Consider the following 26,022-nt stretch of genomic DNA (forward strand, 5'->3'; position numbering starts at 1 on the left):
ACAGTAGGTCCTATTTAAATGTTAACATAGGTCTGATAGGAGAGTTGGGTTGAGTGTCTAGCTTGCCTCCTGAGGAACTCACCATCATAACTGCTACGGTGGTTTCTTCTACCTTCCTTGAGATTGAGACGTTAACTTGCACTATGAGTATTTGTAGTAGCAAAGTCTGGCTGTTGCAGACCTCAGTCATTATATGCTTTACATGCAGAATTTGGCCTAATGCTTAATTAACTTGCCGTTGATGATCAGTGGTAGGGTTTTTCATTTGCACACCAGGCAGAACGGCTGTGCAACATCTTAGTAGAGACAGTGGTGGTCAGGCGAGTCGGTTTTCCTTCCAAATGCATCTTCGGTGCTTTAAAATCTCAGAGGGAAGACAACCTGCATCTTACGAGGTAGCTTTCCTCTACTTCTGTCCCATTTCACTCATTGTGAGAATTATTAATTTTCCCGTTCATAACTCTGATAACAAAACAGCCCCGTCGGAATTGCTTTGTTCGGATTTTAGTCTTTTACTTTTGGGGGAGGCAGTTTGCTCCTGCCTTGCTCGCGAGTGGAGGAGCTGGGCCCCAGGGCTGGCGCTTGGGTGCCTGAGTTGATTGTGAGAAGGAGTTTGAGACTCCTTCAGAAAACAGCAGGGGCAAGAAGTGTTCCTGAGGCGTGTGGATGAGGGCGGCTGGCGGGCTCGCTCCGGACTGCTTACTGCCAGTGCCTGCTTACTGTCAGTCTTGCACACTGCAGCCGGTTTTGCACCTGAGATACGTGTATCCAACAAGATCTTGCCCTTGCAGAGCACGTGGTGGTCTCGCAGTGCTTTAGAAACATCCCACGTCCGCAGGATGGATGAGCATTACTCCGGAGGCACAGGTGGACCAGTGCCGTGAGGTTTGGAAGCGCCTGCAGCCCTGTCTGCCCGAGCCCTGGGAGACTCGTGCGGTCACTGCTGGCTTGTGTTTGATTTCAAAGGACTTGACTGGAGCAGAGAGCTCATGGACTCAAATTTCTGTAAATTGAATTTAAGCGTCGGTGCTGGCCAAAAATATGGAAGAATTTGGCAACATGTCGTTGTTGCCCTTCTGCTGACGTTTTGAGCGCTGCGACCATTTCTGCTGCACCCTCGCCGCGCATGGTCTCACGGAGGGAGACGGGGCCCTGGCCGACGCACCGAGCGTGCTGCGCAGGGGGGAAGTGACCCAGACTTTTGCCCAAAGGACTGATGAGCCTCTCCTGATGTCTGAACAGCTTTCTTCTTCTGCCCTCGCTTTATTTAAGTCAACAGATTGTGTAAGCCACATGCTAGATTTACCTGCAGGGCAAGTGGGAAGGAAGCAGTGCCATTTGGATGAATTCCCAAAAGACGTCTAACCGCTGAGCGTTAAGACTAACATTTCCAAGCCCGAGTCGCTACAACCGTCCTCCTGAATCTGCTCACCGCCTCCTCCGTCCGTGTGCGATGCACCCGTGGCTTCAGCTGCCGAGGATGAGTCCCGGGGGAGCTGCCTGCTGCGGCCGCTTGCTGGCGGGTCTGCTGCAGGTTGGGCTCTGGGCTGAGCGAGCTTAGACATTCTCCCCCTTAGCGGTTTCTGTTTAATATTATGATTAATATTGTTATTTCTTATAAAAACAAAAAATCCCTCTCCAAAGCGAAGCCGAGCCTCCTGCACCCTCCTGTGCTGCGTTTCCCACGGTGCTGAGGGTACTGGCTGGCTGTTAGAGCTGTGGGGGTGAAACCCACAGCTCAGCACCTTAAAGGACCCAGGGTTGGGCTTGTTCTTGGTGCACGCTCCAGACTTGAAACCGGGCTGGATTTCCTTGTGCTCTTTGTACAAGTATCAGTGCAATGAGACCCAGTTCCTCGAGAGCTGGAGAGCATCGGTGTCCCCTGCGCTGGCCTGGGCTGCAAGGGCTCGCCTTCGCTGAAGGCAGATGTCTTGGCTGCTTTCCTGGAGGAGCAGGTCCTGCTCTTTCCGTGTTTTTTTTCATTCTTTCCACCATTATTCCACCTTACCAAGGGTGGTCTCTTGGCTTCAATAACGTAGCATATACAGATTAGGCTCTTTAGCACCGAGCTCTGAAAAGTACCTTGGCCTGCTAGGTGCTGCCCTTAGGACAGTTAAGGAACAGCATGACTTATGGACGCTTGTTTCACACAATTCAGAGTAAAATTATCTTAAATTGCAATAATTTTCCATATAATAAACAGAGATCTCACTTTTATTGTTACACTTACATTACTGTAATGGGACTTTGCTTGAATTGGAAGATACGTTTTCGAGTTCAGTGTCTCCCTCTCCAGCATGCTCAGACACACACGAGGTGCGTAACACTTAATGATACTGATCACTGGTGTGTAATGCAGTGAACGTTTTATATTTCTCTAGTGTGACTTATTCACAGCAGTATATACAAATTTCACCTTTTTCAGCTTTTGCTGTGAATGCAGGTGAAGGCTGTCCTATTGACTGATGTGCCAGAGATCGGCTCAAGAATAAGGAGAGGGAGCAGAGGTCTTTGATGGGGGTCCTGCATGCTCCCAGTGAGGCACAGAGCAAACTATGGGGTTACAAATGTATTCCGTCTTGCTGATAGCTTTTAATCCTCATCATTCTCATGGGTTTTCCTGATAAATACTTTTCAACATCTACTGACTTGCCATCCAGGCCTGAATTGTAAGGAACAATAAACTTAATGGACAGCCTCAATTTAATAGATTCATTGTGAGCTTTTTATTAGTGCAGCTTTTTTTTAAAAAAAAAAAAAAAGAAAAAAGATGACTGCATTTATTTAATTTAGGTTTAGAAAGTAGCTCTTTCAAATCTGAGGGAAGCATGCCTGAGTGGGCTCAGTTCAGCTAATTTGGTTGTGCAGCGAGGGAAGGATCTGTCCTGCTGTGCAGCCTGCAGAGCGCTGGCTGGTCTTGAGTGGGTTAACAGCCGCGTGCCGATGTTCAGGAATTTCTGTTTTGACTTGACCATGGGGTTTTGCTGCTCTTCAGACCACAAGTGCACTCCAGTCGCAGCAGGTTCATGGGTTTGGAGATGCTTTTCATCCTCTCCTGTTCCTTCTGTTCGCTCGGGAAGGGATCGCGCTGTATCTTGCAGCCATGTGTCTTCCTTGGTTACGCTTCTAGAGATTTGCAGACCCACATTAAGCATCTATTAAATTAAGTAAAATGGCCTTTATAAAGCTACACTTCAAGTGGAAGAAATGCTTTATGTAACGTAGGGGTATGTGAGGGGACCTAAATACAAGCTTAAATTGGCTGTTACAAAAATAGGTATAATTGGTTTTTTGCACAGTGATTTTATGGCTTCTGAGCTTTAACGTCCTGATGAAATCCTGCATCCAGTCCACACACAGCCAAGGAGATGGGAGTTGAGGACCCCGAGTAATGGGACTTGTTCTAGGAACAGCCTTGGCCTCGTTCGCAAATTCGGACATACCTGTCATTTGCTGAGGCTCTGCTTTGTCTGAAAGGTGTCTGGAGCAGTGGGTTCCTCTTGCCTGTGTTTGCCCTTTGGTCTGTCCCTCAGCCACCCAGTGTCAGGGCTGGGCAGGGGAAGGGGCTTCTCCTACTATCCTTGTAACTACTTGCAGGTGAAAAATGCAGAACTCTTGCAGCTGTAGCCTCCGAGCTGTGCACATGCCAAGAGCTGCAGCTTTGTTTTCCAGGCTGATCAATGCGGATAATTTAAGTTGTTGGGTAATTTAGTCGCTGGAGGCACTTCTGGGGGCTTGGTGTGAGAGCGACTGCTTTGCTTCTCCCCTTGGAGAAGGCTGGGGACGGTTTCCCTCTGAACTGAGGCTTCCCTGGTAGTGGCCAGGGCCAGGCGATGCTGTGGGGCTGTCACCCAGCCGTTCTGGGATGGGGAGCCTGAGGAAGTGGAGGATATCGCCTTTTGACCTTGCATCCTCATATTAATCCAGATAGTCTTTCCTGTTTCTATATTTAAAGCCTTTCTGTTCTTCTGTCTGGAGAGACAGAGTGTCGGCTCTCTTGGGTAAAGATTGTCCCACCCTCTTTTGGAAAGCTGGTCCCCAAGTAGCTTTTCTCCATAGAAAACAAGGCTCCTCTGAATCTTGTTGGCAGGAATTGGGAGAGTAATTTTTTTATTTGGTATATCTTCAACCAGTTAGGACTTAGAGCTGGTTTTCTTTCTAGCTTACTAAAGGTCTTACAAGGATGAAAAAACTCTATTGCTTTCCTAAGAGCGTCTTAGGCAACACATGGGAGGAAAGCCTGGCGCTGTGAGACAGGGCGGAAAAAGCTGAAATAGGATTTGCTGCTGCTTTGAAACTATCCCTTTTTAATTGTCCAAACAGCGTTTCAAAGAAAATCTCCGCTCTTCTCTATCTTCTTCCAGCATTATAATTCTATATAATCAGTTTTCTTTCTCAAAAAGAATAGGGTGTGATTTTTTTTTTTTTTTTTTTTCTCTCCAGAAGGAGGACGGGATAAATTCCAGATGTTGCTGGGATACACTTTCTGCCTCTGTTTAATGTTTAGTGTCTTTCAGTAAATAGGCTGCAAGAGGTGGGGCTGATGTTTTTATTTCAGGACGAATCATCTACAATAAATCCCATCTGCCGACGGGGGAGCATCTCTTGGGTGTGACTTGGTGCAGTTAGGAGCTGATCCTGGCTTTCCTGCCTTGCAGAAAGGCAGCGAAGGCTGAGGCCGGCCTGAGTGCTCCTTCGGGGTCTTTGCCCTTGGTCCTTTGGGGTATTTGCTCTCCTCTTCCCACCTCGCTCCTGAGCTCCAGCTCCGTGAGTGAGAAAGGCCATGCGGGTCCCGTCCCCTGCCCATGCAGAGCCTGGCATGGGAATGGGCACTTCTGCTCTAAGCTGACTCGCTGCTTTTTTGGGAGCAGCTCCGATCTGCAGGCAGCCCTGGGTGGGCGAGGGCTGCCACGTCCTGCGTGCCGTCCTGCGCGGGATGCCTGGTTTAGCAGGACTCTTCTGGCCGTGCTACCAGCAAGCCAGGCTTTTTTGGTGCTGGTGTTGCAGCCCAGCAAAGAGCATTCGTGTGTCCTGCACCACAGTGCAAGGCCAGGTCTGGGAGCTGGGCTCTGGGAACGGGCAGTCCTCTTCCCTCCTCCCACAGCAAAGACTTGTCTTTTCAGTGCACACAATGCTTTTACCTGCTTTTGGAGCCTTCTCGCAGATTAAACCAAAAATCATTTCCCGGCATGTGTTGCACACAGGCGTCATGGGACAAACGTGGCAGCTCCATTCCCTGTTTCATGTTTTCACCTGTTTAGACTAAGTACATCTTTGTTTTGTTGGCAGCCTATTTGGTTGCACAAACAGTGTAAGACAAAACCACTAGCAGGTGTTGGTCCAGCCAGTATAATTACTGGTTCCTTGCTGCTGCTGCTGGTAGGCAGACAGCGTGAGCCACCCTTCACATGGAGTCGTCTGGCAGGACTGTGGCTGCCGAAGGGCTCCGGGCACTGATCCACAGGGAATATGTGCCGACTGCTCAGCCACTCCTCTATCTCTTCCCTGCTGCCGACTGCATGAAAAAAAATAGTTGTGCATATATGGAGGAAGGGAGGGGAGCCGAGGGTCGCTCTGGTCAAGTTTAAAGCACTGACTTTAAGTGCAAATCCTCATTTGCATTTAAAAAGTTGGCAAAATGGGTGGCTAAACCAAAAGGCCAAACGTGAGCGCATGAGAGCGGGCGAGCTCAGAGAGAGGCGAGGAGCAGCATCCTAAAATCCCGCCTGACTCCACAGGGTTTGGGCTCGCGTCTCCCACGCATCCCAGGCCATTGCCGAAACATCTTGGGCGAGACGTCCCGTGACGGGGCGACGTGTCCGCGTGCGCACGGGCTGTCACGCCTGGGGTGTGCCCAGCGCCCGCAGGGGCATTGCCTGCGCTGCGGAGCCGGAGCCGGAGCCGGGGCGGGGGAGGGAGCTGCTGCTTGCTACGCTTGGGGAAATTTAACCAGAGAACAACTGATCCTGACCTGGCCAGCCGCAGGCACGGAGGCTCTGCTTCCCAACCTCTAACTTTCCTTTGGAATCCTGCACCTTTCGGGCCTCCCAAGCCCTTTTGGCCTCCGCTTTGTTTCAGCCTCTACTTTTCTGTTGGCCTCCCACCCATTTTCGATCTCTACTTTTTCTCAGCCTCTGCTTTTCCTTCAGTTTCCCACCTCTTCTCAGCCTCCCACCACTTTTGGGCCTCCCACCCATTACGGCCTTCACTTTTTCACAGCCTCTACTTTCTGTTTCGGCCTCCCACCCCTTTTCGGCCTCCACTTCTTCTCAGCCTCTACTTTTCTCTTTTGGGCCTCCCACCCATTCTCAGCCTCTACTTTTCCTTCAGCCTCCCACCCCTTTTTTGTTTCCCACCACTTTTGTGCCTCCCACGCATTTTCGGTCTCAGCTTATTCTCAGGCTCAACTTTTTCCTTTGGCCTCCCACCTCTACTTGGCCTCCACTTTTTCTCAGCCTCTACTTTTCCCTCAGCCTCCCACCCCTTTTTTTCTCAACCTCCACTCTTCTTTTGGCTCTTCACTCCTTTTCAGCCTTCGACCCCTTTTTGGGCTCTGTGCATCGAGCTGGCTGCAGGGGAGGAGGAGGAAGAGGTCACAGCTTGTTGCCACCGTTGGTGTTTGGCTCAGCAGAATTAATTCCTTTCTTTTCTTTCCCATCGCGATCAACGTCGGTGCCACTTCCAGCAGGGCGGTGGTGGTGTCGGCGCTGGCGGAGGCTGCAGGTGCCGCCGCACGTTTGCACGGTTGCTTTTGAATGCCTCCTGCGCGCCAAGCATTGATTTGCCGTATGTCTGAACTCGTTCCTCTAAATCAGCCTGACTTAAAATCAGTGAGCTGACTCCGAGCCTGCGGATCCCAAGTTATTTAGCTGCTGCAGTAATTTACAGCGACGCTCTGACCCTTCGTCTTTTCCTGGGGTGAAGAAGCTGCTTATCTCTGTCCTCTCAGGTGCACGGAAAATAACTTTTTAAAGCTTCATTTGGGAGGGATGATGTGTTAATATAACCCCTCGAACCTCCCAGCCCACTCTCCTGCACTTGTACCTGCAGCTGTCGTGGCAGGAGCAGCGTGAGGAGCAGTGGTGTGGGAGCACTGAGGTGCAGCAGCCTCTGCATGGTGGGTCTGGCGGCTGGGAGCCTCCCCTGCTCTTGGGTTAAAGGCTACTTTTATAGGCCAGTAGGACTCCTTTGCATCAGACTGTGGCAGGTACTAATTAGTACTAATTAACCATTATCAGTGACACAGTCCTTAACGGGCTTCATGAAAAAGTCCCGCAGGCAGTTTTTCTCTGGTGAAATCCCAGCCTGCGGTGGCTCACAGCTCCTCAGGCGTTGAGGTTGTGCTGGTGGGGTCAGGGGGGGATCTGTGTCCCGTCAGCCCATCGGTTTTGTGGATGGTAATGCACTGCTGACTGACAGGCGAGAGAGAAGTCATGAGTTGTCTTTTACTCCAAACTTTTTGCTGCTTTGCTCCTCACTTGAAAATACATCTGCTGGGCATTGCATCTGGGGTTTCGTGTAAGATTTTGCTGTGGGTCTTCAGCACCTCACAGCCTCTGCCCCCTCACTGGGGACGGGGGTGTCAGGAAACCCTGAGCTTTCACCAAGGCTCAGCAGCACCTGGGGCTCAGCTACGTGTGTTTGCAGAGAAGACAGCAACACGACAAATAGCCCACCAGCACCTTGAAGCGCAAAGTGCTGCCCAGGACCACCGACGGGCAGTCTGGCACTGTTGGGTGTGGGGGGAAGGTCTCTGGGGTGGGCTGAGTGATCCCAAAAACTTAGCAAACCTTCGTAAGGCTTTGGCATGTCATCGGGCAAGTTGGCCGCGAGTGCTGGAGGAGAGTGGTCCCGGGGAAGCCAGTGCAGTGGCATGGCTGGAGAGGAACGGGACCTCGTGCTGCAACTCCTGGTGTGGGAAAAGCATGTGGGGTTGTTACCGGGAGTGATGAGACCCGGCTTGTAGTGCTTTTGGACCTCCTGGCTACTGCGGAGGTGGTAGGCTTGGGTGCGGATGTCAACCATGGTTGGCTAGGGGGGAGCTCTTGAAGAGCGAGTCCCCAAGAGGGGACCTGGGGTGTGTGTTGTAGCTGGTCGGAGGTGGCTCCCATCACTGACGGATGCTTTCTGTTTTTCTTTCAAATGTCTCCAGGCACTGAATGTTTAGGTCGCACCTTTCCAGGTAAACTGGGTAAGTGAAGTATTTCAAGAGTTGCCAAGATCTAATTATGAAGGCTGATTGCATGATTGCAGCTGCTGTACTATAAACACCCCGGTTACTCGCTTGACGGAACGGGTGGTACATTGCCTTGCCCTGAGAGCAGCAGGTACCTGCTGTTCGGGGTGCAGAGGGGGATGCAGCGATGTCTTCAGAGGCTGATTGATAAATATTATCCTGAAGCTATTGATAAATAGCTGGCTGCACTTTGGTAATCCTGGATGGGATTTTTTTCTTCTGCTGCTCAACGTAGAAACATCTTCAAAGGCTGAATGTCTCTTTAAGCGCGAGTACTCTTCCATTTGCCGTTACTCTGGCAAACTAATGAGCAGCATTACATCGAGGAAGAAAACTTTCACTGTATTTTGTGAAAGTAGTTTGACAACCTGAATCCTTTTAAGTCACACCATGTCGGACTTATGTGGAGCGTGGCAGGAGCTGCCCATGTTCAGGACAGGCAAAACCAGGTGTCGGGAGCCCTGTTGAACCAGGCGGCTGGATTTGAGCTGAACCTGTTTGCAGAAGAGCCTTTGCTGGTTTAAAAAGACATTGTTGTAACCTTTATGGGTCTCTCTCTCTCAGTTTAGAATTGAGTTTTTGAGAGTACCTCAAAATTAAGGCATCTTTGCTCAAATGTGGTCTTCCAAGCCTGCTGGGGAAGAACCGACTAAATAAAGTGTTAACAAGTGGTGAGTAAATGATTTTAATAAATGGCTAATCAATTGTTATAGAGCCTGGGAAGTCAATAGAGCTTATGACCTTGGCTTATAACCACGCTCAGACTTTTAACGTGCTTACAATACCTACAAATCATTCATTAGGCTTTTATCAAGCACCTATTGGTAAAAGTCATAACCTAAAATAAGACAAAAAAAGCATTATTTCAGTTGCTTTGTTTCGAGCCTGATGGCACAATTCGGTTGCACAGCAAAATAGTCCTTGCTTGTGTAAAAAAGCTGTAAGACAGCACCGGTCCCAGCAGCAGCGTTATCGTGGTGCAAACATCAGGCAGGGGAACAGCAGGAGCCCGAGGCTGGGAGCAGCCGGTGCATGCAGGGCAGCCGCAGCCCTGGTGCTGGGACACTCATGCCAGTCCGTAGGGAAACTGTCCTGCAGCAGTCAATAATTTATTTATATTTACTTTCTATTAATGCCTTAAAAGACAGGTTTCAGCAGATAAGCCGGGCGGCCGGAGGGAGCCCGTGTCACTGCTCTGAGCAGCGTAGCTCGGGGCGTTTTCACTCTAGCAAAAGGTGTTTGCTGTTCCTTGACTGTTGTAAAACTTGAACGTGTTTTCTTGTCCTGTGATTTAGGAAAGTGTGTGAGCAGGGATGTGTTCTAGCTGTGCTGCTCTTCCTGCTTTCCCTGGTCTTCCCTGTCCCATTTTGTGTGTATGTTTGTGCCTCAGGGAGGCAGGCAAAGATGCAAGTGAAAACATGCGGTTTTCTTAGAATATAAATAACAGAAAATTAAATATAATTTTTTGTTGTTGTTGTAGAGTTGTTCCCTGCAGTCTACAGTTGCTTGCTCCTTTGCTGCGCTCTTGTACTCTTCGAGGGTTTTTAATCTTACTAGATGAGTACTATTTGGAGTATGGTGTAGGACACTTCAGCTATCTTGCTGCTAGCTTAATTGTGCGCCCAGCGAGGAGCTGTGTTTGCAGACATGGGTGCATGCCCAGAAAGTCTCCCCGGGCTTCTGAAAGCCGCGGTCTGCCAGACATGGCTGCCTCTATCGGATGGCTTTTTGCCTTGCCTTTGTTGTCTGGGTCCTTGTCTGCAGCTACAGCCTGGGCCAGTATTGCCAGACATCGCCACCTCCACCACCCGCTTCCTCCCGGAGCACCCTGGTGCTGCCTGCGGAGCCGGGACCCTCGGGGAGAGATGCCCGTGCCCATCCCTGTGCCGCCTGGGCTAAAGCCCTGCACGTGGCGGGTCAAAACACAAACCCTGGGCAGGGAGCACCACCCAAGACCGGCTCAAGGGAGGTTTAGCTTTCGTTGTTGGTTTTTTTTTTTTCTTGGGGTTTTAAACTGTTCCACCGCCTTCCTGGTAACTCCTGGATGTCTTTGGTGCGGATGCCAGACTCTTGAATTTCTGTAAATGACTTGTGGCTCGCTCTCGCCTGCTGAGAGGGGAGCAGTTCGGCTGAGCTGCAGCCTCTGCCCAGAGCTGTGCATCAGGGCACGGTCAGGCGCTGCCGTGCTCCCCGCAGGGAGCAAAAAGGGGTGCTGCAATTTCTGCTGGGTTTTGTGTTGGCTCTCCTGCTTCTCACAGAGGGTGGCTGGGAACGGGTACAGAGGGTGAAGAGGAGATGCCCTCAGCAAGAAGCCACTCATCTGATTTAGGAGGACGTGCAGTCCTTGAACTCTTTAAAATGAAAGGGCAGGGTAGAGGGTTTGCGCAAAACAAAATTCACATGGCAAAATATGTAACTAGGTGAAAATGCATGGTCTACTGATTTCTTGGAGGTTTGAGTGGATTCTGTCCGAGTGGAAACATAGACCACCCCTGTTTCCCAGAAGCTGGGTCATGCTCTGTATTCACTGCAACACTCCCTTGTGAAAATGCCCATATGCATCGTTCTTTATTTTATTGTCGTGGGTTTGGGCATTTTGTTATATTAGTCTAAATGGGTTTGTTTCCATAGCTGCGTACTGCTGATAAAATCCCAGTGTAGGATCTCTCAGTCTCCCTGTGCATGTGTACCAAAAATAAATCACACGCAGTTGTCAGAAGATGAGCTGCTGCCGCGGCAGGTGCCGAGCTGTGAAGAAGTTTGGGCTGGACCTTGCTGAGACTGCAGGTGCGTGGCATCTTGCCCCGGTGCCACCACGCAGCGTCCTGCTGCAGCTCCCAGCTCTGCAGGCAGCGTTGGTGCCTGGGTGGCCCAGAGCACCTGGGGAAGGAATTTCTGCAGGAGGGATGATGTTTCAGAAATGGGGTAGGAAGTGGTGGAGGCAGGGGGAGAAGAAACTCCCTGTCCCTCACCTTTTTTCAGGTAGAAAGGTGTGGATACGGTAGGGTGTGCTGGTGAAGAATTGGCATCAAGTGGCCACTAGGATAACAAAAATCTGCTCTTGCTCTGAATTCAGTGTATTCACCATCAGCTGTTAGTATTTCACCTCTCATCAGAAGGGGGGGGGGGGGGGCTTTTAATGGCTATATAAACTATCTCAGCTGCTGGGCCTGCTTTTGCTTGGCTTCAGACTGTAACTCCAAAGGTCCAGCCTGGGGGGGTGGCAGGAGGATGGATGGTTCCCCCGGAGGTGGCTGCTGGTTGTTCCCAGCGTTGCAGGTCCCATGTAGAGTGGTGCGCCTGGGTCAGTGGGTGCTGGTGATGCCCAGGGTGGTACTGCACCAGTGCCACCGCTTCTGCGCACGTGGAGTCCCTCTGGTTTCACTGTCTGTACAGCTGGGTTGGAGCCCATCTTCTGGCAGAAAACCCTGTTTCTAGGAGGTAGTTATCTTTCCTTTGGGAAGAGCGAAACTAACGGTTTTTGTTTTGCCAAAAGTTCTGATCTGCAGGTCGGCACTTTCTGGTGCGGGACCAGCCCCGCTGTCTGCTGGGAGCGCTCGGGCCAGGTGCTGCTCCCGCTGCCTGCAGCGGCATGGTCAGGGCATGGCCAAGGGCATGGCTGGGGTGTGGGAGCCCCCCCCGGCGAAAACCTCATCCTGAGGGTGCGTGGGGGGTGGCTGGCCTGGAGTGCTTCCCCTCGCTGCCCTGCCAGGGGTGTCCCTAAACCCCCGGCTGCTCTCTCTCCTTTAATGCATCTTTTTAAGTACTGGGTAATAGTGTTTTCTTTCTGGCAGAGATGAAGGAGGGCTTTTAATAGGTCTTTTGTTTTCTCTTCGTGCAGTTCCCTGGCAGTAACCTGCCATTAGCTCTAGCATTTATTTAGGGTATTTGTATTTTTATAAGTGGGGACCTACAATGCTGAGAAGCCAAGGGGCTTGTCCAGGGTCATGTGAGAAATATGTGGTAGAGCTGGGTCTCAACTTCAGCTTTTTTGAATGTTGAGCAGACCTTTTTCTAGGCTCGGTGGAGAGGGAACATCTTGGTTTGTCTCCTTTTAACTGAGACAGGCAGGGAAAGCAGAAAATAAAGGCTTCGTGGAAGGAAGCGTATTTTTTTTGCTCTCTCCTGTTGGCGATCTGCACGGGTATGGTTGCATTGGGGAATGTGAGGATGGTGTGTGTGAAATACACGGAGGCAAAGGGAAACCCAGGGCCAGTCAGGCTGGAAATCCGATGAGCTCCTTCATCTCCTCCAGGCCCAGCTGTGCTGGGAACCGGGAGCTGCCCCGAAAGCTGCTGCTAAACCCTGTGCCGGCGAGGAAGGGTGGGCTGTGCGTGGCCTCCCTCCCTCAATAACCTGGTGTGTTTTGGGGGCGATGCCCGTCGATGGCTGCAGCTGGGGTTTGCATCGCTGCTCCTGTCCCACAGCGCGTGTGTGCCTGCCTTGTCTGCGGCAGCCCCTGTGTGCTGGCAGCACAATGCTCGCCTTCACTCGCCATCAGACTGGAGGTCTAGACGCTCTCCCTGCCTTTTGTTATCAGGGTCACAGGTTAGGGAGTGTTCCCAGCTCCTTTTCCCTCCGCTGGTCAGGAATCCTTCCCAGAATCGGGCACTCCACTTAGGACTGCAGCCACGACCCCTCTGGAGGGAGTCACCCCACTACCCAAACACGCTTAGATTTAAAATTATTGTGGCAGCTCCCAAAAAGAAATGTGCTTTTGAAATGCAGTCGGGATCACCCCCACTCCAGTTCTTGCAGGCACAGATGCTCAGCTGACACCAGCTAAATAGGAGCCTTTTAGCCCTTGCCAGTAAGTCTAGAGCAAACTGCCAAAAAGCATCGAGGACCAAGATACAAAACGAAGTCAGGCCTGAGCAAAGTACTTACAAATGAAGGATGGAACTGATGTGCTCTGTCTCTTGATTTTTTAGCACGAGATGCTTCAGTCCTGGGGTTTTGTTGAAATACAAGGGTGGAATTTTAAAGATTTTCAGCAGATACAAAGCAAGTAAGTCCCCTAGCAACAAAGGAAAGGATTTTTTCTCTTGATGTAGACTTTTTTGACATGAAGCATTTGTGACACACCCCCCCCCCCCCTTTAAATCAAAGATGAGTTTTGCTGAAAGAGATATTTTTAGTGGCTTTTAGACATATTCAGAGATGGGACATGAACCCTTGATGTGCATCTGCTTGTTCCCCCAGCCCACCCTGGCTGGCTGAGTGCTCCGGCAGCTTCAGCCTTCACCTGGCCCAGAGGGTGCTTTTGTGCTGCTGCTCAGGAGAGCAGCTCCTTGCCTGGGAGGGTGGGAGGTAGCAGGGATGGAACAGTTGGATAAATAAGTTGGTAGCAAGTTTCTTGCATGGTTTCTTCTTTTTTTTGTGTTTTTGTTTTCGGGGTTTTGGTTTTTTTCCCCTCCTGGCAAGAAGATGTAACAAAAAATTGGCAGGTTCATACTTTTTATTATTGAATTAAAATCTATTAAATAATAACAGTGAGCCAAAACTTGAAATCGCTATTAGGCAGTGCTCTCGGTGAAGTGAAATGCTTCTGGATCTGGCTCACTTCTGCATTTTGTGTGTATGTGCATGTGTATTATGTGTGAAGAATGAGTGTATGAAGCTCAAATAGAGGTTTTAAATAGAAATAACACTGGCAGCTCTTTCTCCGTGAATCCAAGGCTATTATGTGTCTGGCTCTCGCCAACACGAATTGCAGAGGAAGTTCATGTAAACTCCATGGCTGATTTGACAGCTGCGCAACCGTGGCTGGTTCGAAGCGTGGATGTTGTTGAGCAGAAGCGATGGCGTTTTTCTATGTATGGTGATTTACCTCTTTGCAGAGGGTGCGGTGGGACCAAGGGAGCCTGTTTCCCACCCCAGTCCTGGCACCCGCAGCGCTGGTGCGGAGATGGGCACGAGCTGTGGGGCAGTGGTGGCATTGCATCCTGGCGTCGTGATTCTGGAGTCGCCGAAAGCCGCGACGACGCAGGTGCACAGGGTGACTGCAGCTGAGCCTTCATGGGGGAACTCATTTTATCCTTACGGCAAAACCCGCAAGTTACGGTCAGGTCAAGGTTTGAACTCCTTCCCTAAAGCTTTATCGGTGGTCTTGCATACTTCCACTGTCGGGTGAATGTCACTGACTTGCGCTGCCTGGGGACCGCGGCGGGGGACATGAGCTGTCCCGCTGGCAGTGGTGGAGACGCATCAGCTGGGCAAGGAGTCAGCTGCCCGCTCCTCTCCCGGGACAGCTCTGCTCCGTGCATCCGAGGAGGGGCTGGGCTGCAGAGCCTGGTGGTGTCGGGCCCCTCCAGCACCATGTCTGCAACCTGCAGAGGCAAACCTGCGCTTTTAGCCCCTGTGGAAATCCTAGTGCAGCGCGGGGAGCAAAGTGCACCTGTACACAACGTGGCAGCGGGAACAATTTGGGGTTAATTTCTCTGCGAACCCACAATGCACCGAATGATGCTGCCTGTATGGGGTGTGGGGGGAAATAATGTTAAATTAAACTCTCCGTAAGGGAAGAAAAGCATCCAGCCCCATTCTTTACTGCTCATTTTAGTAATTTCTTCCAGATAACCTACACATCTGTGTCAGTGCAATTAAAGCAGAAATTCTGTCTAATGAACAGTTGTAGCCCTTGGGCTATTGCGGAATGAACAGTGAAGTTGGAAACAGTCTTATTAAAATAATAATTAAGAAACAAGGGTGGGGAGACGGAGGTGCCAGTGAGGTGGTGGTGGGATGCTATAGGGTGAGGAGCAGAGACTGCGGTCAACCCAGTTTTGAACTTTCAGGGGTGACTCCCCACTGTGACCCCCCCATAGAAGCGACTGTATGGTGTGGTTGGACCCGGGGCTGGACACAGCCCAGCCCTGCTCCCTCGTCAGGGGCATCTGGTCATGCCATGTCACAACAAAACAGTCTTTAAATCCAGTCTTGCACTCTGTTAAAAGTGGCTGCCTGTAGGGTAGCTGTAGGTCTGCGGGATGCTTGCTCCGTCGTGGGCAGCGTTAGCTGCCCTGTTAAGCCAGATCAGCTATTTTGCCTATATTTTTTTTTGAGATTTTGGTTGTCCAGCAGCTGATAAAGCTCAAGAAGGGAGGAGAATGTTTCTTGTGTTAGACAGGATTATATCTGGTTTTGCTTTATCCAGAAAACTGTCCTTTCTCAGTAAAAAACCATGCTGTGCACACCCACATAGTTCGCTTTAACTTTTCTTTCTCTTGCTCTCCTGAGGACAGTGACTGTCCAGGCTGAACTGTATCAGTGATGGAGACTGGCCAGTTTATCTCATGTGAGATAGTTTATTCTTTTGCTTTTAGGTAAATAAATAAATAAAAAATTCCTTTTCGGTGTCAACCCTTGGAGTTATAATAGTGTCTCTGTGCAAGCCATCGTTTTATATCAGTTGAAACAATTAATACTTGGAGCTGGCTTTTTTCAAACTTAATGTGCTCCTCTTTAGAAATGCATGTGCTGCAGAAAGCTAGTGACATCTCAGATTAACAAAATAAAAAAAAAAAGCAAATGCCATAAGAAAAAAAAAAAAAGGCCAAACAAATCCCACTGGAATGATACATTGGAATGATTTTAGTGGGATTTATATCTATGAGCTGTGGGGTTTTTGTGGTTTTTTTCTTTTGAAATGGTTGTGAACCAGAGTGATTACTTATCATTTTCATTTTAACTCCATCTGACAAATCGTTTTAGATGGAGAAAGCAATACTGCATCTTTAAATGGCTACTCTGTCAGCGCATCTTGCAGGGCTTTAAATGCCCTTTGTTATCGCAGTCTAGACAGGACGCAGGCGGAATATTTGATATGTTATAAGGCAAAGATTTGACAAGGTTGAATTAATTTACTGGCTTATTTAAAACTGAATTTGAAAACATTTTTCCTTATGAACTTGTCTTTCTCTCCATCCTATTTTTTTTTTTTTTCCCCGAAGTTAGGACAGTATGTTTCAACCATTTAGACTGGGAGAGGAGACATTAGCTTACTGCAGCCTGCAGTACTTTAATTGCCCTTTTTATGACTGTCTAGACATCATGCAGATGCATGTTTGTGGTGAGAAGACATTTCTCCCTCTGGTTATACGATAGTCTGAAACCTTTACATTGCCTATCTCCTTACCCCCTCTGTCTTGGAATGCGCTTTACTCCCTCCATCTCCGAAAATCACTTTTTCCCCGTTTTATTTTTTTTGAAGGACACTTCAGTCCCCGTTTTTCTGTTCTTTCCGCGTGCTTATTTGCAAATGGTAATGCTTTCTGGGGGAATAAAGGTATGTGGAGCAAATGGCTCTTGGAGCCTCACCGGCAGGTCACGCTGCAGAAGGCACGGCCGAGGGATGGCTTTGTGCGGGGTTTGTTTCTGTGCTATGTCCTGTGTGTACCTGCACCTCTCTACGAGTATAGCAATACGTATGTATGGCTGTGTTTGTTTGGGTTCCCCTCGCCATAAGAGCACAGCCTTGCAGGCCAGGTTTAAGAATGAAAATATCAGCCAGGTTTGAATGGGTTCAGTTATAGTTATGCAAATGGGATGCATTAATTAACCCCGTTGCTATAGCTACTGCTTTATTGTTAAATGCAGTGAAAAGGGGACAGGCTGTGTCCATGGATAATCCTCTCCTCTCTGCTCTTCCCCCCTTCGCCGTCCTCCCGAAGTCGCCCGCCGCCCCGGTGCGAGGGCAGCTGCCGCTCTCCTCCCGGGGGCCGGGGTGCCCACCCGCCGCCCACCATCCTCGTCCCCCATCGGGCAGGTGGCGGGTGGCCCGAAAAGCCGAGCTAGGAATCGCGTCCATGGAGGGGATGGGCGAGTCGGGGGGGGCTCCTGGCCCCCGCGGCCTCTTCCCTCCAACCGCCCCCAAAAACCTATTGTCGGGGCTGACCTCGAGGGTCGGCTCTCCACCGCTGCCCCGTGTCATCAATCTGCTGTCTGGGGGCTGCGTGGGGACGGGACGGGACCGGACGGGGGTGCTGGGGACAATGGGGCGGGCAGGAGGGACGCAGATGTGCCAGGGGATGGGGACTGGGGTGGGGAGGGTCGGCTCATCCTGCCACGGCCGGGCGAGAGGAGGGCATGGGAACTCAGCCCCGTTCTCGACTCCCCAAACTCTCTCTGCCGAGCAAACGCTGCTGGGTTTTACAGGGGAGGACAGCTTCTCTTTTTGTGCATGCTTAAAAACTTGCAAATGCGAAACGCTGCAACAAAACTCAGACTTTCCAGCATATCTGCTGTAGGAGTTAAAACCTTTCTCGGGCTGTTGCTGCAGCTGAGGTGGAAGTAAATTTATTACCTTTAATTTTGTCAGATTTGGGGCGTTCTTACTCACCTCCCCCATTCGCTCTGGGGGGGGCGGTGTGTGTGTGTATGTATAAATATACTTTTTTTTTTTTTTTTTCCCCACATCTCTGTGTGAGAGTATGCACATGCATTTGCTCCCATCTGGTGCTGTTCAGACCAGTTCAAGAACTGAACTTGAATATTGCAGTGACCAAACGCAGTGTGTGTGTCTGGGCATTTGCATGCGTTTTGCATTTCTTTTTTTTTTTTTTTTTCCTGCAACACATAATCATGTCTGTAACTTAAGATTGTCCTTGTTCCATGGGAGTAACTTACCTTGTGAAGGGTCACTCCTTTTGTAAGGAAAAGCTACAAAATGATACGGATGATAAAGGCGCTTAAGCAGAGGCAGAGAAGTGAGAGGTATCCTGCTGATCGGCCCTGGACAGGGCTGAGGAAATCCGGTTGCAGTTCCAGCCCTGTCATGACCTGTGTGGCTTTGGCCAACTTGCTCAATCCGTGTTTCGACACCCGTCTGCGAGCCGCGCGCCGGGGCAGCCCTTGTGGCACTGCTGCCCGAGGGCGCGTGTCCCGGTGCCCCCGGGATCGCCATGGCCTCTGGACGGGGGCACGGCGGGGGTCCCCGGCACCCATCCCAAATGCCGACGGGCTCCTCGAGGCTGCGCCGGGTTCGATAAGCGAGACGGCGCGGGGGGAGCCGTGCTGATTCACGCAGCAAAAAATGCTGGAGGAGCAGAAGTTCCCTGGCTACAGCTTGCGGTGTTCCGTAGCTTCTCTGCGCCTGGGCTGCATCCCTGAGCCGGGCGCTGGGTGTGAGCCGATGGGTGTTGTGCTTGTGGCAGGGAGGCACGGGCGTTGCTGCTTGTCCCCGTGTCCCTCTCGGGGTGCCCCGGCTCGAGTGCTGGTGCCACAGGACTTGCCGGGCACTGTGCCGGGGCTTGGGTGCTGGTGCTGGGGCACCTGAGCCACAGCTGGGCTCTGGCGGGGCCACGGGCGAGCATGTTGGGAATCAGCCGATGAATGGTTTTCCCAGGAATAAGTGGAAATAGAAACTTTCTAGAGGACAGCCAGGGCGGAGGGAAGTGGAAAGGGAGGACACGGGGGAGGGAGGCCCGGTAAAACCCGGTATATACAGTGTTCAGCTGGGAGAGGCTGTGGTCCATGCTGATGACAGCCGCAAACCTCCATCTCCACACCCGCGTGCCGTCACAGCTGGCCATTTTTCGGCAGGGTGTCCCATGCGGAGCAGGAAAGCCTGTGCCATCTCACTGCTTTGCAGGCGAGGAGAATGCTTTGCTGCTGCCTTCCTTTCTGCGCGCACGACAAATGCAGCGTACTGGATCCTCGTGACCTGCAGAATTAAAGCTGCTTTGTTTTGAGGGGCCTGGTGACTAATGAAATGCCTATTCCTTAGCATCTCCGCAGCAGCAGGAGGAGGGAGCAGGCTATGGCACTGCCGGCAGCGGTTGACGATGTGCGCCGGCCGACGTGGTGCGGGCGGCTGTGGCTGACTGTGAAGCTGCAGGTGCCCCGTCGGTGCGAGGTGGCTCCATTGCAGCAGGAGACGGGGCTCAAATGAAGTTGGAATTGGAAACCCAATCCCTGTAATTGCTGTTAGCTTTCTGGAAAGGTGGCGAAGCCCTCCCTGGATGGAGCACTTGCTCTCCTTGGAGCGTCCGCGACTGGCAATTTGTCTGTCGAAACAGATGTGGGCAGTGAAAAACATCTATTTCTATAACTAGAAACAAATTTGGTAATTGCCTCTTTCAACAGGACTTGCTCAAGCAGGAAATGAAATTCCTAAATGGCAGTTAGCAAAAGTATTTATAGCTAAGTTCATAAATGAGATGTGCTTTCCTTTGTCATGAGTTTCTGCTGCGTGGAAGGAAAAAAAAAAAACCTCTATGGTAGCAAGCCACATATTGATCAGGAGTGTTTCCAGGGTATACGAAAATACTTATTTATTAATGTGTTTATTTTTACTAGCTGTAGAAATACCCCTGACAAACAAAACCCCTTTGGTCTTTCAGGGTCAGCTGGCAGGGTTTGATCCGGATATTGTGTACTGTTTTTTTCACTCATTTTTTGCTAGATTTTTTTTTCCTGCTTCATGCTATTTATGATTGCAAACTGTAAACTCTTTGTTCCTGTGTCCCTCTCTGGATGCTCCTGTTCAAGGGGGTGGGTGACGCGTTGCCCTCGCCCCTGCCCCAGGCATTGTCCAAGCCTGATGCCATCGTGCCGCCTCTCGGGGAGCAGGAGATACTGTGGTTGTTCTCAGCTTGGTGGGGGCCGTGAACCTGGCTCAACGCTTTCTAGTGAGCAAGCAAATTTACCTATCTTTTAAGTGCAAAACCAGAATTACTTTATGCTTTTAATCCAGTTTATCTGTCCTTACCCTTGGGAGTAACTTCAAAAGCAATGGGCTCCTTCCAGTCGTCTCAGTAGGCTGGGATCAGGCTTACTGTGCGTAAAACATTTTCTCAAAATCCTGGAAAAGGGGAGGGTGAGAGAAATAGGCACAAAAAGGGAGAGAAGGGGTTGGCGTATGCAAGATTTTAGAGAGTCTGAGTGTCCCAGAGAACCTCATTAGTTCTCATTGCTCTGAGGGAGCTGGTTAACGTCTTTAGTAGTTTCTCTAAACAAGTCTCCAGTTGACAGGTCTCTGCTTGGAGCCAGGAGGTGTCCCAGCTGAAAGAGCTGCTGACCCCAGCTCTCACATTTGCAATTTCCATGTAAAAGCTGAGTGCTGCCTTGCTGATCCTGCCTTTCTGGTCTGTGAATGCAGGTCCTGCTCCCCACAGCTGCCACTGTGGCCATGCTAGCTCAGGAAGGACACCTTTTGAGAACAGGCACAGTGGCGTGATTGGGACGGTTACTGTGTTTTAAGGACTAAAAAATTTTCGGAGGCCCAACCAGTCTGATGCTTCTGTGGCTATAAGTATGAAATGGGGCCATTTCCTTTAAAACAAACAAAAAACTGGGGGTGCAGGATGAGGCCATCATTTGCCAGTGACTCAGAGGATGTGATGCTTGATTACCCGGGGTGACAAATGAAGAAAACAAACTATATTAAACACAGTTATGGCCTGAGGATTGACACTACGAACTTGACTTCTTGGGGCCCCATCACCCATTTTCCAGCAATGTTTTTTTTTCTCAAACTGGCTCCTTTTCCGAGTCCCACTTGCTCTCTGCCCTCCTGCCCTGTTCTCAGTCTGCCATCACTAGCTCGCACGGCGTTATTTCTGCTTGCTACATCAGAACCGGCCATGTTGAATCTGGAAATGCAATTTAGCTGTTATAACTGTACTGATGATGCATGAAGCAGGACCAAATCCAACAGGCTCTTCCCAGCTGTCCTGCCTGTTGTCACAGGCCTGGTCCTGCTCTCTTTGATGACTTGGTGTTGCTGCTGCAGCTCCAGCTTCACGATGCTGCTGATTAGTGCCAGCAGTGGCAATATCAAGATCATATTCTGTATCTATCTGCAGTACTTCCTGTGCTGCCTTGTAAACAAATACAGCTGTTGACAATCTGATGGGCCCTTCATATGTGGTTTTATGGAGGTATTATTTAGAAGATAAATGTAGCTGAGGCTAATACACGAATATTGCAGTAATGACTTCACCTGGTCTGATGGCTTCTAAAATGACCTAACAGACGAGCGGTGGAGGGTGAGTAATCTGCCGTCTGAAGTTCTTTGTTCTTTCATCTCTTCTTCCCTGTCCACGGTCTCTGAGAGAAAGAACATTTGTCTCTTTAAGGAGTGGAGCTCGGCATCTGGTGGATTAAATGGCCTCTCTAAACCAGGAGCAGTGTTTGGTGCACCCTCTCTGGCAGCCTTTGGATTCCAGCTGTTGCCTGGAGCTGTTTTGGTTCTTGCTTAAATTAGAGCAGTTCAAATGTAATGTTTAGCATAATGGGCATGTGCCTTTTCCAAGCAGGGTTGGGAAGGATATGCCAGGGCAGAGCTCCTTGCACCAGGCTGCGTTGCTGCTGTGCCAGGGTGTTTTCCTCCATGCCGTATGTATGAAGAGGGGAGGGCAAGGGGCCGTGGTCAGACATGGTCCCAGCACTGACCCTGCTGCCTCTCCTGTGGGATGCTGCAGCGTCTGAGCCCCTGCAGCTGCTCACTGAGAAGTTGTGAGTTTATTCCCTACTAAAATCACAGCTCGGAAGGGTGACCAGATTCACATGGCTCTTTTCAAATTCACATTCTTTAGCCTTGAGTAGAAAAAAATGAGGTCCGCTCTTTGGCTACATTGCTTAACCCACATCCTTTTACAGAGGCTTTGATGAGCATCTGGCATAACGACCACACTTTGGCTGGACTCGATTCTGCTGAGTTTAACCCTCGGGTCCTTCCAGGGAGCCACATGCAGCTCCAAAGTGTGCCCAAATTTTGCTGTAACATCTATCCCCTGCTCTCTGAAAGTATGCTCGCAGCCAGCAGGCACGAATGCAAGCTCTTGGGGCAGGCAGGGCTCTGAACTGAGCACGAGGACCGGGCAGAACTCGGGCCAGCTCTGTGGACCCTGCTTTGGTCCAGGCCTGCTGTAGGACCAGTTCAGTAATGTCAACTCTGGCCTTTCTGGTTCTCTGCTTGCAAAAGACGGCGTGTCGGTATGCGTAAGGCAAGGCGGTACAGGGTGTTCTCAGCTTTCATTTTCCGAAAGTGATTAGGACTTGTTTTGTGCCCTAATTATTGGGGCATGCAAGGTAGCGGTAGGCTCTCAGCTGTTCATGGCAAGGACTGTCCTTGTGTGTCTCCTTGCTCTCAATGGTGCCTCTGGGCACTGCTGAAGCTGTGGTGCTCTGAAATGTCAGCGAAGACTGGGGAGAGGAGCGGGTTGGGCTGTCAAGTAGCTGACAGAATGGATAAGGGTGTCTCTCCTCCTCCTCCTCCTCTGCAGCTTGCTGGTGCCCAAGCCCCTGCCCTTGCTGCTGCCTTCAGCCGGAGATGTGGGTGCTGAGAACGGCTGAAAGTTAGACCCATCACTTCTGGTTTAGGGCAGCGTCTCTGCCTGCCCATTGGCAATAAGTTTCGTGCGAAGACGGCAGCCCAGGTCTGTTGGAGAAAATGCTGGGTCATATCCTTCTTCTGCCTGTCAAAGCCCCTGGGTGGGTAGGGGAGCAGGCAGGGACCTCTGGACCGGTGGCTGAAAAGGATGCTTGCTATAGGATGCTAATGAAGCAGCCGAGATTTTGGGTGCTGACAAGACACTTACTGATGCTGGAAGAGGGGGACCTCGGTCCGCCCCTATTCCAAGACTTGTTTTGCATTTGCTCTTTGAGGAGCTGCACAAGCCTGTTGAGAAGCCTTTAAGGTTACTGGCCTGAAACCGTTCTTGGCTGAAATCCTTGAGCATCCCTGCTTGGCATCCCACAAAGCTTGTAAGTGCAGTATTTGGGGAATCATGGACAGGGAGGAAGGATGCGTGGATGCTCTTCAGCTCCAAGCTTCAAATTATTGCCAGTACCAGTCTGATTTGGACTTCCATTTCTCCCCACCACCTTCCTGCACATGCTCAGTCGAAAAGTAGCTGTACCCTTATTTAAGTCTTTTGCATGCTTTTTTTTATGTAACTAGAGTGCTGCCATCAAGGGCTACAAGGAACCTGTTCAAACAGAAGATACCCAAGGGTGGGGGTGGATGAAAAGATGAGAAAATTGGGAGGAGAGGGAACGGCAGTCAGGGCTGTGCACATCTCTGCTGTGTCTTGCTCTGAGTCATGCAGCAAGGGCAGCTCTGTGGGTATCAGAGGTGTTAATGGAAAATCAGGGATGAAAGTGCTCGCTGCAGATTTGTGAACACTTTTCATTAATTCATCTGGTTAATTTTGCCGTGTCTGGAAAGACTCCGTGTGTGTGTGTGTAGAGACCTTCCTCTGGGGTGTGAAGCGGGGATGCGTGGAGGACAGAGTGTTGCAGTCAGTTGAACTTATCCTAAATCCCCAAGGATTACGGAAGAAGCCGGGACATGTGGTGTGACATTACAGTGCCACCATATTTAGCTGATGGTAGGCAGCAATTCATTTATGGATTTCATAAGCTTCAGGACCGGGGGCTGTGCTGGAGGCCGGTACCGCTGCTGCGGGATGGTCCCCACTGAGGTGCCCCACTCCATGTTGCTGAGGGCTTTCGGTCGGAATCTGTTGAATCACGGTGCCGAGTCACCCGCGTGAACCAGGCTCCGTAAATAACCACAGGCCCTCCACAAAGCGGCCATGCACGGCGAGGAGTGGAAAGTGCTGCTTCATAGTCGGAGCGAGGGCTCTGGGGGCAGAGAGCAAGATGCTTTTTCTCAGCTCCGCTTTCTCTAAGCATCACCTAGTGCTTTGCACGCTGTCAACAGGTATCCTGCTGCCACCCCACAGGAGGCACGTGTTCGCCCAAGGGCTGGTTGCTGGCAGAGGCCTCAGGCGCCAATTTCATGCGATTTTCGTCTATTTCATGCCAATAGATTTGTGCCCAGTAATCGCATCCTGTTGCTGGTGAGCTCTTTGGCTCCACGCGTGCACCAAGGGCCATGCTTCTCCTGCAGTCCCAGGAGGGACCGGGTTCCTTGGCGAGGCCGAGTCAGAGCTGGGTCTCGTTCCTGGGCTGAGTGACCCGGGGAAAGACTTTGTTTCCCTGCGGTGGACCGGCTGGGAGCCTGGGCTCACCACTTGGCAGCTGATCTAGGTGCTCGGGGTCAGGGTGAGCGCTCCTCCTCCTCGCCATAGTGCATCTCCCAAGCCAGGCTTTGCTCCAGCCGCTTGCCCTCTTTGCCTTCCTAGGGACCTTAATTACCTCATTCCCCACTGCCAACCCCCTATATGTGAGCATTGATTCCATCCATAGGCTATGGCTCTGCCACCTGCGTGGGGAGGGAGGCTGCGGTATGCCCACCACTGTGGGCAAAGCCTTGCTCTAAAACCCTGCGTGGGCACCTGCAGGCCCTGCTGGGGTGGTCCGGGGTGCTGCAGGGACAGGATGGGGCCAGGGAGCTCAAGTTGCCTGCCATTAGAAGTTATCCTTAGCCCGTGTCTTCTGGAGGCTAGAGAGATGCTGCCCAGGTTTATACAAGACCTGATCACATCTCTTTGTACTTCAACAGGAAAGCTGAAGAATCTCGATCTGTTTCTGCCTGTTTTATCGAGGCTTGTTAGGCAGCAGGAGGAATCTCTGTACAAAACTACTCCATTCAGTCTTGGTGTAAAAGTTGTTGTGTGTCAGAGAAAGTGAAGACCAGAGGTGAAGGCACAGTACACGGCAAGGTTCCTTGGCTTTTGCATTAGGCACTTACAGGATGTTTCTCTGGGAACATAAATGACATTTAATTAAAAATAGTCCCTATATACGGTGGAAAATGACCAGTCTGGAAATTTCCATGCAGCTGGGTTGCAGAGTAACATCCCAGCATAGAAAAGGACTCTGTTATCTCGGATTGCAGGTGTTAGTGGAGGGTCTTCAACAAGATGGTCCTTGTGCTGTGATGGGCTAAAATGCAAGGCTGGGTGAAACACCCCTCCTGCCCAGCGAGGAGCCTGGCTGCTGGGAGTGAGTACCCATGTGGGCAGTGATGGCACAGTGGTGATTCAGGGGGAAACACTATTTCCACAGTTCTCTGAAACTTCTGAAATAGCAAAATCTGCATTGTTCTCAGCCCCTTTTTAGTCTCCCTGACTCTTACTCACTTCCTTTTGGATTTTTCTACTACTCAAATTCACATCAGTTTCTAGATGAGGAGAAACCACTGGAGTTAAGCTTTCATTTTAAACCCACTTTTTTTGCCTTTTCTGTGACTTGTGCTGTTGGAGATGTTGGGGCAATGTTGGAAGCTTCCCCATAGTGGTGGGGCTGTGCCCAACACCCCCAAAGCCTGATGAAGGCTTTGCCTGCCTCTGTTACCAGCTCTCCTATCTGTCAGGCACATGGAGCAACTTCAAAACACAGTTTTAGATGTATTTTTCCCAAAGAATGCTAATAAAACGAGTGATAATGGGGCTCTGATGCTGAGGGACCATCACGGGAGCATCCAGAAGCTGAGGCATATATCTCATCCGTCCTGGGTAAAAATTAACTGATGGCTCATTAACTTTCAACAGTGAGGCTTGCTTGGGAGGTATCTCATCCTGTCTGGCGTGAAGCAGGGCGTTAGATTGCCTCACACCAGGCTGATGTCCATCAGAAGATGAAATTAGCAGCAGGAGTTTTTTCTCCACACCCTTAAGAACTTACTTTTGATAGTCTGTGTGAGCTTGTGATTGGACTCATTGTGCTTGAACTGTCCCAGCAACCTGTTTCAAGTCAGAACTAAGGGGTTTTCAGTGATAAAAATACCCAGAGGAAGTGAAAGTGAACATAGGAGAAGCAAAGTATTCTGCAGGGGATTCTCTGCTTGCTTTAATTTTGTCTCAGCAAAACCGACTTGGGTTTTAGCATGGTGCACCACAGCATTTATGATGACTGGCATATTTTTTTTTTTA

At 50.5% G+C, this 26,022-nt stretch overlaps 1 protein-coding gene across 4 annotated transcripts in view; it reads left to right on the plus strand.

Annotated features, from left to right (window-relative positions):
- The window catches only part of PMEPA1 (prostate transmembrane protein, androgen induced 1), a 48,857-nt gene that overhangs the window by 8,756 nt on the left and 14,079 nt on the right, over positions 1-26,022 (plus strand). For 2 of the 4 annotated variants that reach the window (XM_052786782.1, XM_052786772.1), the window contains exon 2: positions 8,153-8,191. The exons of the other annotated variants lie outside the window; for them this stretch is intronic. In XM_052786782.1, coding sequence (XP_052642742.1) covers positions 8,153-8,191 — 39 coding nt within the window. The remainder of the gene's footprint in view (positions 1-8,152; positions 8,192-26,022) is intronic. 4 annotated transcript variants of the gene reach the window in all.

Source organism: Harpia harpyja, chromosome 1 (assembly GCF_026419915.1).
Source record: "Harpia harpyja isolate bHarHar1 chromosome 1, bHarHar1 primary haplotype, whole genome shotgun sequence".
Taxonomy (NCBI): Eukaryota; Metazoa; Chordata; class Aves; order Accipitriformes; family Accipitridae; genus Harpia; species Harpia harpyja.